The sequence below is a fragment of the Poecilia mexicana genome, unplaced genomic scaffold (genome assembly GCF_051168715.1).
Source record: "Poecilia mexicana isolate PSO_F unplaced genomic scaffold, ASM5116871v1 scaffold_12, whole genome shotgun sequence".
Taxonomy (NCBI): domain Eukaryota; kingdom Metazoa; phylum Chordata; class Actinopteri; order Cyprinodontiformes; family Poeciliidae; genus Poecilia; species Poecilia mexicana.
The window spans coordinates 25,480,466-25,492,936 of record NW_028263381.1 but is presented as its reverse complement, the minus strand read 5'-3'; the positions used below and the strand labels follow the sequence as shown (position 1 = coordinate 25,492,936).

Here is a 12,471-nt window from a genome sequence, read left to right as displayed (position 1 = left end):
GGGCATTGCCTCAATTGCTATGTTTAATGGGGCAGACAGTGGTGGTTTCTTATATGAGCAATATGGGCAAATGCCCAGGGCGTTATGTTTTTAGGGATGGCACGAGACCATCACACATTTTAGCACAGAAATGGAATATGTAATATTGGTAAAATGTATTAAGTATTTAATATCTAGGTGTTTTTATGGGAAAATGGATCTTTCAGATTATTTTGAGAAGCAATTTCGATCATATTTTACATTTTATTGTGTCATGTAGCGTGGGCCGCTGGTCTTGGTCTTGACTCGGTCTTGGACCCCAAAAGTCTCGGTCTTGTCTCGGTCTTGATACACTCTAGTCTTGGTCTTGTCTTGGTCTGGGGTTAGGTGGTCTTGAACACAACACTGCTTAATACATCAGTATTGGTTTTCCCTCAATCAACAATACCTGCAGTAATAATGTGTGTCCTTACAGAGCTTTGTTGGAGGCTTTAACCACTGGCAGCAGCCTCAGAAGAGCCTCCTCTGAAGCAGAGTATTTCTTCAGGTCAAACACATCCAGATCTTTTCCTGATGACACTAAGATGAAACCCAGAGCTGACCACTGAGCAGGAGACAGTTTATCTGTGGAGAGACTTCCTGAACTCAGAGACTGTTGGATCTCCTCCACTAGAGAACGATCATTCAGTTCATTCAGACAGTGGAACAGATTGATGCTTTTCTCTGCAGACTCATTCTCACTGATCTTCTCCTTGATGTACTGAACTGTTTCCTGATTGGTCTGTGAGCTACTTCCTGTCTGTGTCAGCAGACCTTGTAGGAGTCTCTGATTGGTCTGCAGTGAAAGTCCCAGGAGGAAACGGAGGAACAAGTCCAGATGTCCATTTGGACTCTGTAAGGCCTGGTCAACAGCTTTCTGATGGAGAGACTTTAGTTTAGGCTTATTAAACAATGAAGAAAATTTATATGTCTGTGTTTGTTCCATCAGGTTGACTCCAGAGTTGATGAAGGTCAGATGAACATGAAGAGCAGCCAGAAACTCCTGAACACTCAGATGGACGAAGCAGAACACCTTGTCCTGGTACAGCCCTCTCTCCTCTCTAAAGATCTGTGTGAACACTCCTGAGTACACTGAGGCTGCTCTGATATCGATGCCACACTCTGTCAGGTCTGATCCATAGAAGATCAGGTTTCCTTTCTGCAGCTGATCAAAAGCCAGTTTTCCCAGAGACTCGATCATCTTCCTGCTCTCTGGACTCCAGTGTGGATCTGTTTCAGCTCCTCCATCATACTTGACCTTCTTCACTTTGGTCTGAACCACCAGGAAGTGGATGTACATCTCAGTCAGGGTTCTGGGCAGCTCTCCTCCCTCTCTGGTCTCCAACACATCCTCCAGAACTGTAGCAGTGATCCAGCAGAAGACTGGGATGTGGCACATGATGTGGAGGCTTCGTGACCTCTTCATATGGGAGATGATCCTTCTGGCCTGCTGCTCATCTCTGATTCTCTTCCTGAAGTACTCCTCCTTCTGGGGGTCATTGAACCCTCTGACCTCTGTCACCATGCCAACACACTGAGGAGGGATCTGATTGGCTGCTGCAGGTCGTGTGGTTATCCAGAGGAGATCAGAGGGAAGCAGTTTCCCCCTGATGAGGTTTGTCAGCAGAACATCCACTGAGCTGGACTCTGTAGCATCAGTCAGGATCTCCTTGTTGTGGAAATCCAGAGGAAGTCGACTCTCATCCAAGCCATCAAAGATGAACAGAACCTGGAAGTGTTCAAAGCTGCAGATTCCTTTGGTTTCAGTAAAGAAGTGATGAACAAGTTCCACCAAGCTGAACTTTTTCTCTCTCAGCACATTCAGCTCTCTGAAGGTGAATGGAAATATGAAGTGGATGTTCTGGTGGGCTTTGTCTTCAGCCCAGTCCAGAGTGAACTTCTGTGTTAAGACTGTTTTCCCAATGCCAGCCACTCCCTTTGTCATCACTGTTCTGATTGGTTGATCTCTTCCAGGTGGGACTTTAAAGATGTCTTCTTGTCTGATTGTTGTTTCTGGTCTGTGTGGTTTCCTGGATGCTGCTTCAATCTGTCTGACCTCATGTTCATCATTGACCTCTCCAGTCCCTCCCTCTGTGATGTAGAGCTCTGTGTAGATCTGGTTCAGAAGGGTTGGACTTCCTGCTTTAGCAATCCCCTCAAACACAGACTGGAACTTCTTCTTCAGACCAGATTTAAGTTGATGTTGACAAACTGCAGCAAGATGTTCTAAAATAACACAAAAAGTAAAATCAGGTATGAAACAAAAATACCTTCTGAAGATGATTTGAATAAATGTGATTCCATCTCTTCAGACATCAGTAAATGTGTAATTTATCCATCAGGTCAAATCTTTGTAGAAATCCTCTTACTGCTCTGCAGGCGGTCAGCCAGCTCCTCCTGCTTCATCCTCCTCAGGAAGTTCAGTGTGATCTTCATCACTGCCTCTCTGCTGCTCCTCCTCTGCTCTTCATCTTCATCTTCCAACACCTCATCATCCTCTCTCTGACTCTCTGAGCATTCTGGGTAATCTGGACTCAGAACCTTGTGGATCTTCTTCAGCTCGTTCTTCACAAAAGTGACAATGTTTTCCTCCAGCAGCTGGAACAGAATAATAGATGAAGGAAACATCAGACTGAAATCATGGAGCCAAACACCAGATGGATGTTGGACAGACTGACAGTCCTCTGGTCTACAAAGTGCAGCATGGAGACGACTGTGAACAGAACCATGGAAAAGTAGTTGTTGTTCATGTACAGACCATAAATATGGAGTCCAACTGTGTTTGATGCTGCTGGGCAGACGGACCACTGGGAACCTCTGAGCTCTGCTGGTCCACTCTGTGGAGGAACCAGGAACAATCAGGAAGGCAGCAAATATTCATCCAGCAATATTTACTAATAAAATAACTAAGAGTGTCACATTAAAGCAGAAAACAGAGCATCACATGAACACAATACAAAGAAGTTAGAAAGAGGAAGATGAACTACAAGGATGAAGACCAGTAACACCAGAATCACCAGTAGACATTTTAAAAAGTTGGTGCTGAACTTGGACTTCAAACTGTCCACACTGTCAGCAGATCTGATGCTGGTGGAGACAGAGTCCCAGAGCTTGGGGACAGTGGAAGTGAAGGCTCTGTCCACACAGGTCTTCAGGACAGTGTGGGACATCCATCAGGTTCTGATGACTGGATCTGAGGTGATGTGGACATGGAGGAGCTCTGAGATATGTGGGTGTGTCCATGTGGGATCCTCTCCTGGATGTTCTAGAGGATTTAAAATGGATCCTGTAGATCCTGGAAGCCAGTGAGCTCACATTATATCTGTCCACACAGAGACAATCAGAAGGTAAAGGTCCATGAAGTGATATCTGGATGTGAGCAGTGAACCAGATGATCCAAGTAAAGATTTAATGTTCCTGCTGATCCACTAAGAACCAGCAGAACCTCTGATGGTCCACATCAGCTCAGTCTGGTTGAGTTCCAGCAGATCTCACCAACCACATCATGAAGCTTTCCTTCCTGCTGAACTGATCTCACAATGCACACAGGAACCAAGTCCTGATGGACCAGACTGGTTTACCAGGTATTTCCCAGTGGCTGGTGGAAATGTGTCCCACTGTTAGTCTGACATGGAGCCAGGAAGCAGCAGAACATCATCATCATCACCCAGAGATGAAGATATGAAGGTGTTTTCATTAGAACAGAGCAGCTGGTTTAGATAATGGATCAAAACTCTGTAAATATAACTGGGAACATCTGAGTGCTTACTGTTTAAGTGTCCATAGTTACAGCAGTTATTAACAGCTCACCGCTCTGATGGTGGAGCTCCAGAAGATTTAAAGTTAATGGGATGGCCCATTGAAATGGCGCTCTTAAGTGACTCAGAGCTGGGTTCCGGTTCTTCTTCTTGTGTGAAACTCTGTTGGATCCTGATAAAAACAACAACAAAAAACCATTAAAACTTTCTGGAGTTTTGTTTTAAAGTTATTTTTTAATGTGACTGATTGTAAGTTAAAGAGCTTTGAGACACAACAGAACCATATATCAATCAATCAATCAATCAATCAATCAATCAATCAATCAATCAATCAATCAATCAATCAAATTTTATTTGTATAGCACATTTCAGCAGCAAGGCATTTCAAAGTGCTTTACATAATTAAAATAAACACAGCATGTGAGAAAGAGATTTAAAAAACATAATTAAAACGTAAACAGTGAGAAAGAGAAATAAAAAGCTGTAGAACTTTAGTTGAGACGCCGTCAACTGGGACTCCAACCCTTTGGTCTTTAGTCAAAACGCCGTTTGACAAGGACAAAGATATATCTTCAATTAATTTATTCCCATCAGAACCGGTCCAGTCCTCCATCATGCTTCTGTTTATTGACCCTGGTGAATAAATTCCAGCCTTTTTTATAGAGCAGAAAGATCTGATTCTGAGACAAACATGTTGGTTTCAAATTATTGAGAGAAGTGTGATGATCTTAGTGTTGAGCTCTGACATGGAGAGGAACCAGGAGTCGTTTCCACTCTGACCATCCAAGGAGGATCTGATAGAGCTTGTTGAAGAAGATTTTAAGATATAATATTTCTTAAGAAAGAAACTCTTTGGTTCAATCTCCTTCGATCCCAGGTTCTCCTGGTGGGTTGCGTGTAGCCACACAAAAACAACGAGTGCAGACGTCACAAAATTGCAGTTTAATCCAATAGAAGACAATGCATAAAATTACAACAGAAACTGCAGAACAACAGAGACATACATTCATTTACCTGACATAAATGGAAAGAAGAAGAAGGAAAGAAAGAAAGAAAGAAAGGAAGAAAGAAAGAAAGAAAGAAAGAAAGAAAGAAAGAAAGAAGGAAAGAAAGAAAGAAAGAAAGAAAGAAAGATTTGATTTTAACAACACATTTATTTTTCAACAATACATTTCAGCATTGATTACTTTTCACAAAAACATTGAATTAAAGACTAGCTTTCCATCATCCACGGAGCACACAACATTATTAAAACACCACAAAGATAAAAACTCTGTTAAGTTATTCATCAATGCAAAAAACATAAACTCTGCTTTTACTCTGTTTTTCACCATCAAAATAAACATCTTATCAACCTTTTCCCCCATAACACCATTTAACTTATTCTTCCTGCTAATATAAATTGAAAATTTTGCCTGTCCAATAAGAAAATTTAACAAATTCCACTTATTGGCTTCCTTTTTTGTATAACCTGCACCAAATATAAAAGCTACTTCAGACCAAAATACACCACATTTTTTAAAAACATCCTCTAACAACAAAAATAATGGTAAAAGTCGTTTACACTCAAGAAACATGTGAAAAGTAGTTTCTATTTCATCACAAAAGGGACAAAATTCATTTGTGTCTTTTTTAAATTTCGACAAAAAGCTGTTACCACTCACAGCACCATGCAGAATCCTCCATTGTAAATCACTTACCCTCTTATTCAAGGGGGGCTTATAAAAAACCCTCCATATCGGTTTCTGATTATCTGTTACTTTGAACTTATCTCTCCAAACAGTATCAGTTCTTCCACTCAACTGTTTCTTATTCAACCCTTGAACAACCAATTTATAAAAATTTTTTCCATTCAACATGCAAAAAATAAAATTTTCCTGAGTGAACAAAAGAGGACCAGTCAAATCTGAGAAATCAATAATTAGTCCCATCTCTGGAAAAGGATCCGTAGAATCAGGGAGTTCTTCTCCATTATAACAGTCCACCAGCATCTGTTTTTCATCCCACGTCAGTTTTCCAAGCCACCTGTCTAAAATAGTCTTCATGACTCGAATCGATTTTATCCCAAGCAGGGAAGCAGTTGCCTCTGTGTTTTGAAGTTCTGGTCCAGCCGTTTCCACAAGATGTCTTAATTTCAGAACTTTATTATGAAGTAATCTTCTTGACAAACCAACTTCATCTTCTAAAGCCAAACGTGCCTCAAAAAATAAAGGTTCTTCTAGAAGCCAAAACAAAGACACAGTTGGTTCCAGTCTTTTCCATTCAAAAATTGTCCATGCCCTAAACACACTTTTATAGAACATTGACATTTCATATAAACACAGCAGTTTGCAGTTTAATAAAAACAACGAACCATCTAAATCAAAACCTCCTATTCCTTTCAAAACAATGCTTGTTATTGGTTTCCAAAAAACATCCTCCTCCCTCCCCATTAGATATTTCTGAATAAACTGTAACCTGAACGTGGCAGTCCTGCTCTCTAGATGAACCAACCCCTGCCCACCTTCCTCTTTAGGTAAGAAGAGCACTGCCTGAGATACCCAGTGTTTGTCATCCCAAAAAAACTTAAGCAAACAAGATTGAATTCTATTAAGTAACCCAACAGGTGGTTCTAAACATGCTACTTTATGCCACAATAATGAAGCAATTAAATTATTTATGATGAGCACTCTCCCTCTATAAGACATCTGCGGTAACAACCATCTCCACTTCTTTAACCTTCCCTCTACTTTCTCCATCACTCCCTCCCAATTCTTTTTTTCTGTGTCCTCGTCCCCCAAATATACACCAAGATATTTCAAACCCCCTCTTTTCCATTTCAAACTACCTGGAAGCTGAGGAAGTCCAAGAAACCAACTTCCTATTGCCAGAGCCTCACTCTTAGCCCAATTGACACGAGCGGCTGATAATTTTGAAAATAGATCAACAATTCTACCTAGATTATTCACTTCTTCTTGATTTTTAATGATAACAATGACATCGTCAGCATAAGCTGATAAAGAAAAAGATACATTGCACCCTGGTAAAGCTAGTCCCTCAATATGTGACCTGATTTTCTTCAACAGTGGTTCAATAGAAAGAGCATATAACATTCCAGACAAAGAACAACCTTGTCGAACACCCCTTGTGACTCTAAAAGGTTTACACAAACACCCATTAATTTTCAGTACACTCTCAATATTTTCATATAGAACCATAATCTTGGCAATAAATCCAGAGCCGAGACCAAACCTATCCAGCACCTTCCACAGGTAACTGTGCTCAACTCTGTCAAAAGCCTTTTCCTGGTCTAAAGAAACCAGACCAGCATCACATCCCAATGATCTGGAGACGTCCAAAATGTCTCTAATTAAAGAAATATTATCAAACATCGATCTGCCAGGGACACAATAAGTTTGTGTTTGATGAATAACTTGATCCATCACCTTTTTCAGTCTGTTTGCCAGCACCTTCGACAACAGTTTATAGTCTGTACACAACAGAGAAACAGGTCGCCAGTTTTTAATCTCCTGGAGATCACCTTTCTTTGGCAGCAACGTAAGAACTGCTCTCCTGCAGCTCTGAGGTAGAAATCCTTCAGCAAAACTCTCCTCAAAAACTTCCAACAGGTCAACGCAGAGGTCAGACCAGAAAGCTTTGTAAAATTCACTGGGAAGTCCATCGATGCCAGGCGCTTTCCCTCCTTCCATACTTTGCAGTGCAACATGAATCTCCTCAAGAGTTATAGGTTCCTCCAGCTCCTTGGCAAAATCTGAAGAAACTCTTGGAAGATCATTGCAAAAGTCGTTGAAATTGTCTTCATCCTCAATGTATTCAGAGCTATACAGATCTGCATAGAAATCAGCTGCTCTCCGCCTGATGTCACCGTCTGCAGTCAAAAGAACATCCGCAGCTGATTTCAAACCATGCATGAACTTGCACTGTCCTTGCTTCTTTTCCAATGAGACGAAAAACTTGGTTGGAGCATCCATTAAAGCAACTTTCTGAAAACGGCATCGAACTAACGCTCCCTGTGTCCTTGAACCCAGCAAATCAGCCAAAGCAGCTTTTTTTGACTTGAGGTTCTCAAAACAACCTCGATCTCCTGTGGATTGTGCAGAAGCCTGCAACTCCACTATTTCAATCTCCAGATCTCTAATAGACTTGGTTAAACTAGATGAAACATTGACAGTGTACTGTTGACATAGTTCCTTAATTTCAACCTTCCCACGATCCCACCACTGCCTTAAAGATACAAAATCCTCTTTTCTGGTTTTGTGCACTCTCCAAAAAGAAATAAAAGCCTCCTTAAAATTAGTGTCCAATAACAAAGCAGAATTAAAATGCCAATAGGCAGACTTATGTTTGATGTTGGCAATAAAAACACTACAAGAAACCAACGCATGATCTGAAAAACTTACAGGATGAATGTTACAATGTTTAAAAATTCCAAAATTATGTCTAAAACTATACATTCTATCCAACCTCGCTGCAGAAAAGAAATTATCTGTATTTCTAGTCCAAGTATACTGTCTTTTTTGAGTATGCATTTCTCTCCAAACATCAACCAAAGAAAACACATCAATCAAATGTTTTAAGAGAGTTGTCGAAGCTGGATGAGGTTCAAAATGATTCCTATCCAACTGATCGTTTTCTGTACAGTTAAAGTCTCCCCCCAAAAAAAGAAAATCATCCATGTCACATTTACATAAAACATCTTCAAGTTTATTTAGAAAAAAACCCTCTCTCGTCTTGTATTTGGAGCATACACATTTACAAACGCAATATTAAAACATTCATATTTTGCTTTCACCACCAATAATCTACCCTTGATCACATCCTCAAACTCATAAGACACTGGTAGAAAATTTTTTGAGAACAAAATTGCAACTCCTCCACTGGCCTGGTTTAAATGACTTAAAATAATTTCTCCTCCCCATTCTCTCCTCCAATCTATTTCATTTAAACAATCACTGTGTGTTTCTTGTACCATTAGCACATTTATACGTTTTAAATTCATTAAATCAAACACACTCACTCTTTTCCTCACATCTCTGGCTCCATTCAGATTCAATGTAGAAACTCTGAAGTCACTCATTACCAAAGATGGAAGAACTAACAGTAAAATAAAATATAAACATTTAAACTTCAAACTCATCATCTTTGTTGAATTCTTGCTTAAGTTTCCCGATCAATTTTTTTAACCGGTAAACTTCTTTTTCATCATACCCTCCTTTTCTCTTACTGTTCAACTGTGATCTCACATGCATAAGAAACAGTTTCTTGTCCGGAAAGAAATCTTCAACTCTCACATTTTTCATATTCTTTGTAACTCTCAAAAAATGTTTAACATTTTGCACACCATAACCTTTCCTGTGTTTACTTAGACCAGGTGAAAAGAAACTGGCCAAACTGTCTTCAGTCCAACTTTCATCATCACCTTCCTCTTCCTCATCCATATTGCTTTCTGATTCTAAAACTTTTCCTGAACATTCCAATTCTGTGTCTCCCACATCAATTTCAGTTTGAGAACCAACAAAACTTTCAGAAACTTTTCTTTTTCTAGACATTTCAAAACTCCCTTCCTCTGGTGTTTGACTGCATCCCTCCACCACTGTTTCTTCAGCATTTGTTTTTCTCTGAAGAGGCATTAGTAAACTTTGACTTTGTTCCTCTACACTGTCATCTTCCTGCTTTTCTTGTGAATCATTCACCATTTGATTTTTCAGGATCGGTTCATCATCCTCTAGCACATCTTTTTCAAGCACTTCTCCTTCACTTTGAGCATTATTTTCAGACATCTGCCCTTCTGTATCTCTTATCTCTACACTCTCTGAACTTGTAGCCTCAGCTTGATTTGGTAAATTTTCACCTTCTTTATCTTGAATTTGCTCCGCATTCTCAGATGATTGTTTTTTTCCAGGACACGCCCGAACCAAGTGACCGACTTCCCCGCAACCAAAACACACCAAAGTGCCCGAGTTTACATAAATAGCATAATCAAACTCATCCACTCGCACATTAAGCACCAAGTTAAGATCTTCATTCTTTTTATTCAGAATCATTAGGACTTGCCGTCTGTGAGAAACAACGTGCTTCAACTGTGGAGACTTACAACCTGACGGCATTTTTCTGATCGCAGAAACAATTTTTCCATGCCGCGACAATTCTCTCACCAACAATTCATCACTAATGAACGGGGGTATATTCCCAATCGTAACTTTTTTAGCTGGCGTACTCAAAGGGGAAACGGACAAAAAAACATCATTCACGATAATGCCTTTCTCAATCACTTTGTTTGCCTTCTCCACGCTGTCAACAAAAATAACCACAGCGCTGTTCATCCGAGCAGCAGATTTAATGCTGCTACAACCTACAACTTCTCCCACCGCCAAACTACAATCTTCTACTGTCATAGTGGGACTAATGGGTAAGATCTTCAAACCATGTTGTCTCGTAAGTTTGGTCAAATCCATTTCCGGCATTTTGCCAAAAAGGCAAAAATGCCGGTGTTACTCACAGAAAAGTAACCAATTACACTTAACCCAACGCTACAACCACCCTATTTTAAGAACAAAACTTAAAGAAAACCCAACAAACATAGAACAAACAAGTTAGAAATTCTCAATCTCCCAGCTCTCTCTCCACACGCTCCTCCACCAACTCCCAGCATGCAGTGCGAAAGAAAGAAAGAAAGAAAGAAAGAAAAGCAAAGACGTCTTTGGAGAATTGCAAGAGCAAATCTAATTTGTTACTTCTGTGTAGAAAGTTTTATAGTGAAGGCGTATTCTTATCTTTAATTTAATCAAATAAGGCGTATCTTTGCTTATCCAACCAGGAGCTATCTCTGACCCTCTCTCTAAAGCCAGGAACTCCTGCTGTTTTACGGATTTTCACAGATGAGTGTGACAGTTGGAACTTCTACTTATTGCTTTCCCACACAGACAAAAGGCAGTTTAAACAATCCTAGCAAACCATCTGCTGTAACTACAACATAAAGGTCAAAAAGCCAGAATAGGTTACTGATTTTAAAACTATAATTAGGCTATTTCAATCAAGACATGTTAAGTTTTAAAACTAGCATACTTTAAATGTATTTTCTTAACAAGCTTCATTCAGAACCAGGTAGTCAGACAGAGACCATTTGGTTCTGAATGAGTTTCACATGAGATATTACTTAGTTTTAGTGTAGAAATGGAAGATAATTTCTGCACCATGCACCATGATGTTTGAACCTCGAAGATGCAACCAGAATAATGAAATTAATTCATAGAACCTTTATTCAGCATTAATCTGTGTTTAGAAAACAATCCAAATCTAAACCTAGAAATTTCATTAAAAAAATTAAGTTGATACAAAACAGAATAAAATGCAAATGTTTGTGGTTCAAAGGTCATGTCAACATAATGTCAACATAAGAGTTTATGTGTCCTGATTGAAAAGTGAGTTTATTATGGTTATTTTAGTCCTTGTTTTTCACCAGCAGTAATTGTTTCTGTATGGTATCAATACCTGGCCAGTAGGGGGCAGTATGGATGATGGTTAAATGGATCTCAGGGAAACATCAAATCAAATATTGAGACTTCTGTGACCTACATGGACGTGTTGAAACTCTGGGAAGAGACTGTGGATCTAAACGAACCTGATTAATACTCAGAACTTCTTTCATTAATTTTTGCAGAACCAATGATACATTTGGACTTTACTGTCTCCATGGTAACATATGTCACCATGGAGACATTAATGTCATTGATGTAATAAGTACGAACAAAAGTAACCTGAAATTCTGTGTAATGTTCTCATGATAACAGAACCCAACAGAACTTGGTATCTCATGGCCACAATGACAGATATAAAAAGTTACAGCATTTAGAAACAGCTCACCTCTCTGATGGTGGAGATCCAGGAGATTTAAAGTTAATAAGAGGATTATCCTTTGACCCATCGCTCTTAAAGGACACACAGCTGGGTCCTGGTCCTGGTTCTGGTTCTGGTCTGAGTCTCTGATGGATCCTGACAGAAACATGATGATTAAAACTGAATCTGTTCAGTCTGGATGAAGCAGCAAAGAGGAGCAGCAGCAGCTTCATCACCACGTCTGTTTTGGCCTGATATAGTGAACGCTGTGTGAAAAGGGCTGTGGACAGTTAGAGATGGTGACCTCACCTCTGACCTTTGCTCTGGCTCTCATCTTCCCCACACAGAGTGGTTTTAGAGGGAGGGACTCCCTCCTCTCTGTCCTCACACTGATCCATGCTGCTGAATTCACATCAGCTCACACACACTTTCTAGCTTCACCTGCAGAGGAAACACACATCATTCATCTGCACATCAACTCTGATCATCCTTTACATCATTAGTGCTGGAAAAAGATCAGCTGCTCCTCCTCTGACTGGCTCTTCTTCTCTGCTTCATATCAGTGTCAGGTGAATGCAGTCAGACAGCAGAGAGGCAGAGGAAGCTGCATCAGCTGCTGCACTTCTACTATCAGTCCACTAGGTGGAGACATGGAGCAACATTTACATTCACTGATTCAACCTGCACTTCTACTATCAGTCCACTAGATGGAGACATGGAGCAACATTTACATTCACTGATTCAACCTGAACAACAGGAAGGATTTTAGTTCACAATTATTGAAACTCTACAAGTGGATTAAATGTTCCATCAAAGATTAACTATTTAATAAACTCACTCAAAATATTTTAATTTTAAA

At 39.9% G+C, this 12,471-nt stretch overlaps 2 protein-coding genes across 3 annotated transcripts in view; one reads left to right on the top strand and one right to left on the bottom strand.

Annotated features, from left to right (window-relative positions):
• The window catches only part of LOC148156276 (NLR family CARD domain-containing protein 3-like), a 33,694-nt gene extending 21,569 nt beyond the window's left edge, over window positions 1–12,125 (bottom strand). The window contains exons 1-5 of the mRNA XM_088011196.1: window positions 11,922–12,125; window positions 11,640–11,768; window positions 2,777–2,855; window positions 2,388–2,616; window positions 453–2,244 (exon numbers count right to left, since the gene is read on the bottom strand). Of these exons, the coding sequence (XP_087867322.1) occupies window positions 453–2,244; window positions 2,388–2,616; window positions 2,777–2,855; window positions 11,640–11,768; window positions 11,922–12,010 (2,318 nt within the window). The 5' untranslated portion in view covers window positions 12,011–12,125. The remainder of the gene's footprint in view (window positions 1–452; window positions 2,245–2,387; window positions 2,617–2,776; window positions 2,856–11,639; window positions 11,769–11,921) is intronic.
• The window catches only part of LOC106911046 (uncharacterized), a 307,017-nt gene that overhangs the window by 119,595 nt on the left and 174,951 nt on the right, over window positions 1–12,471 (top strand). The window lies entirely within an intron of this gene.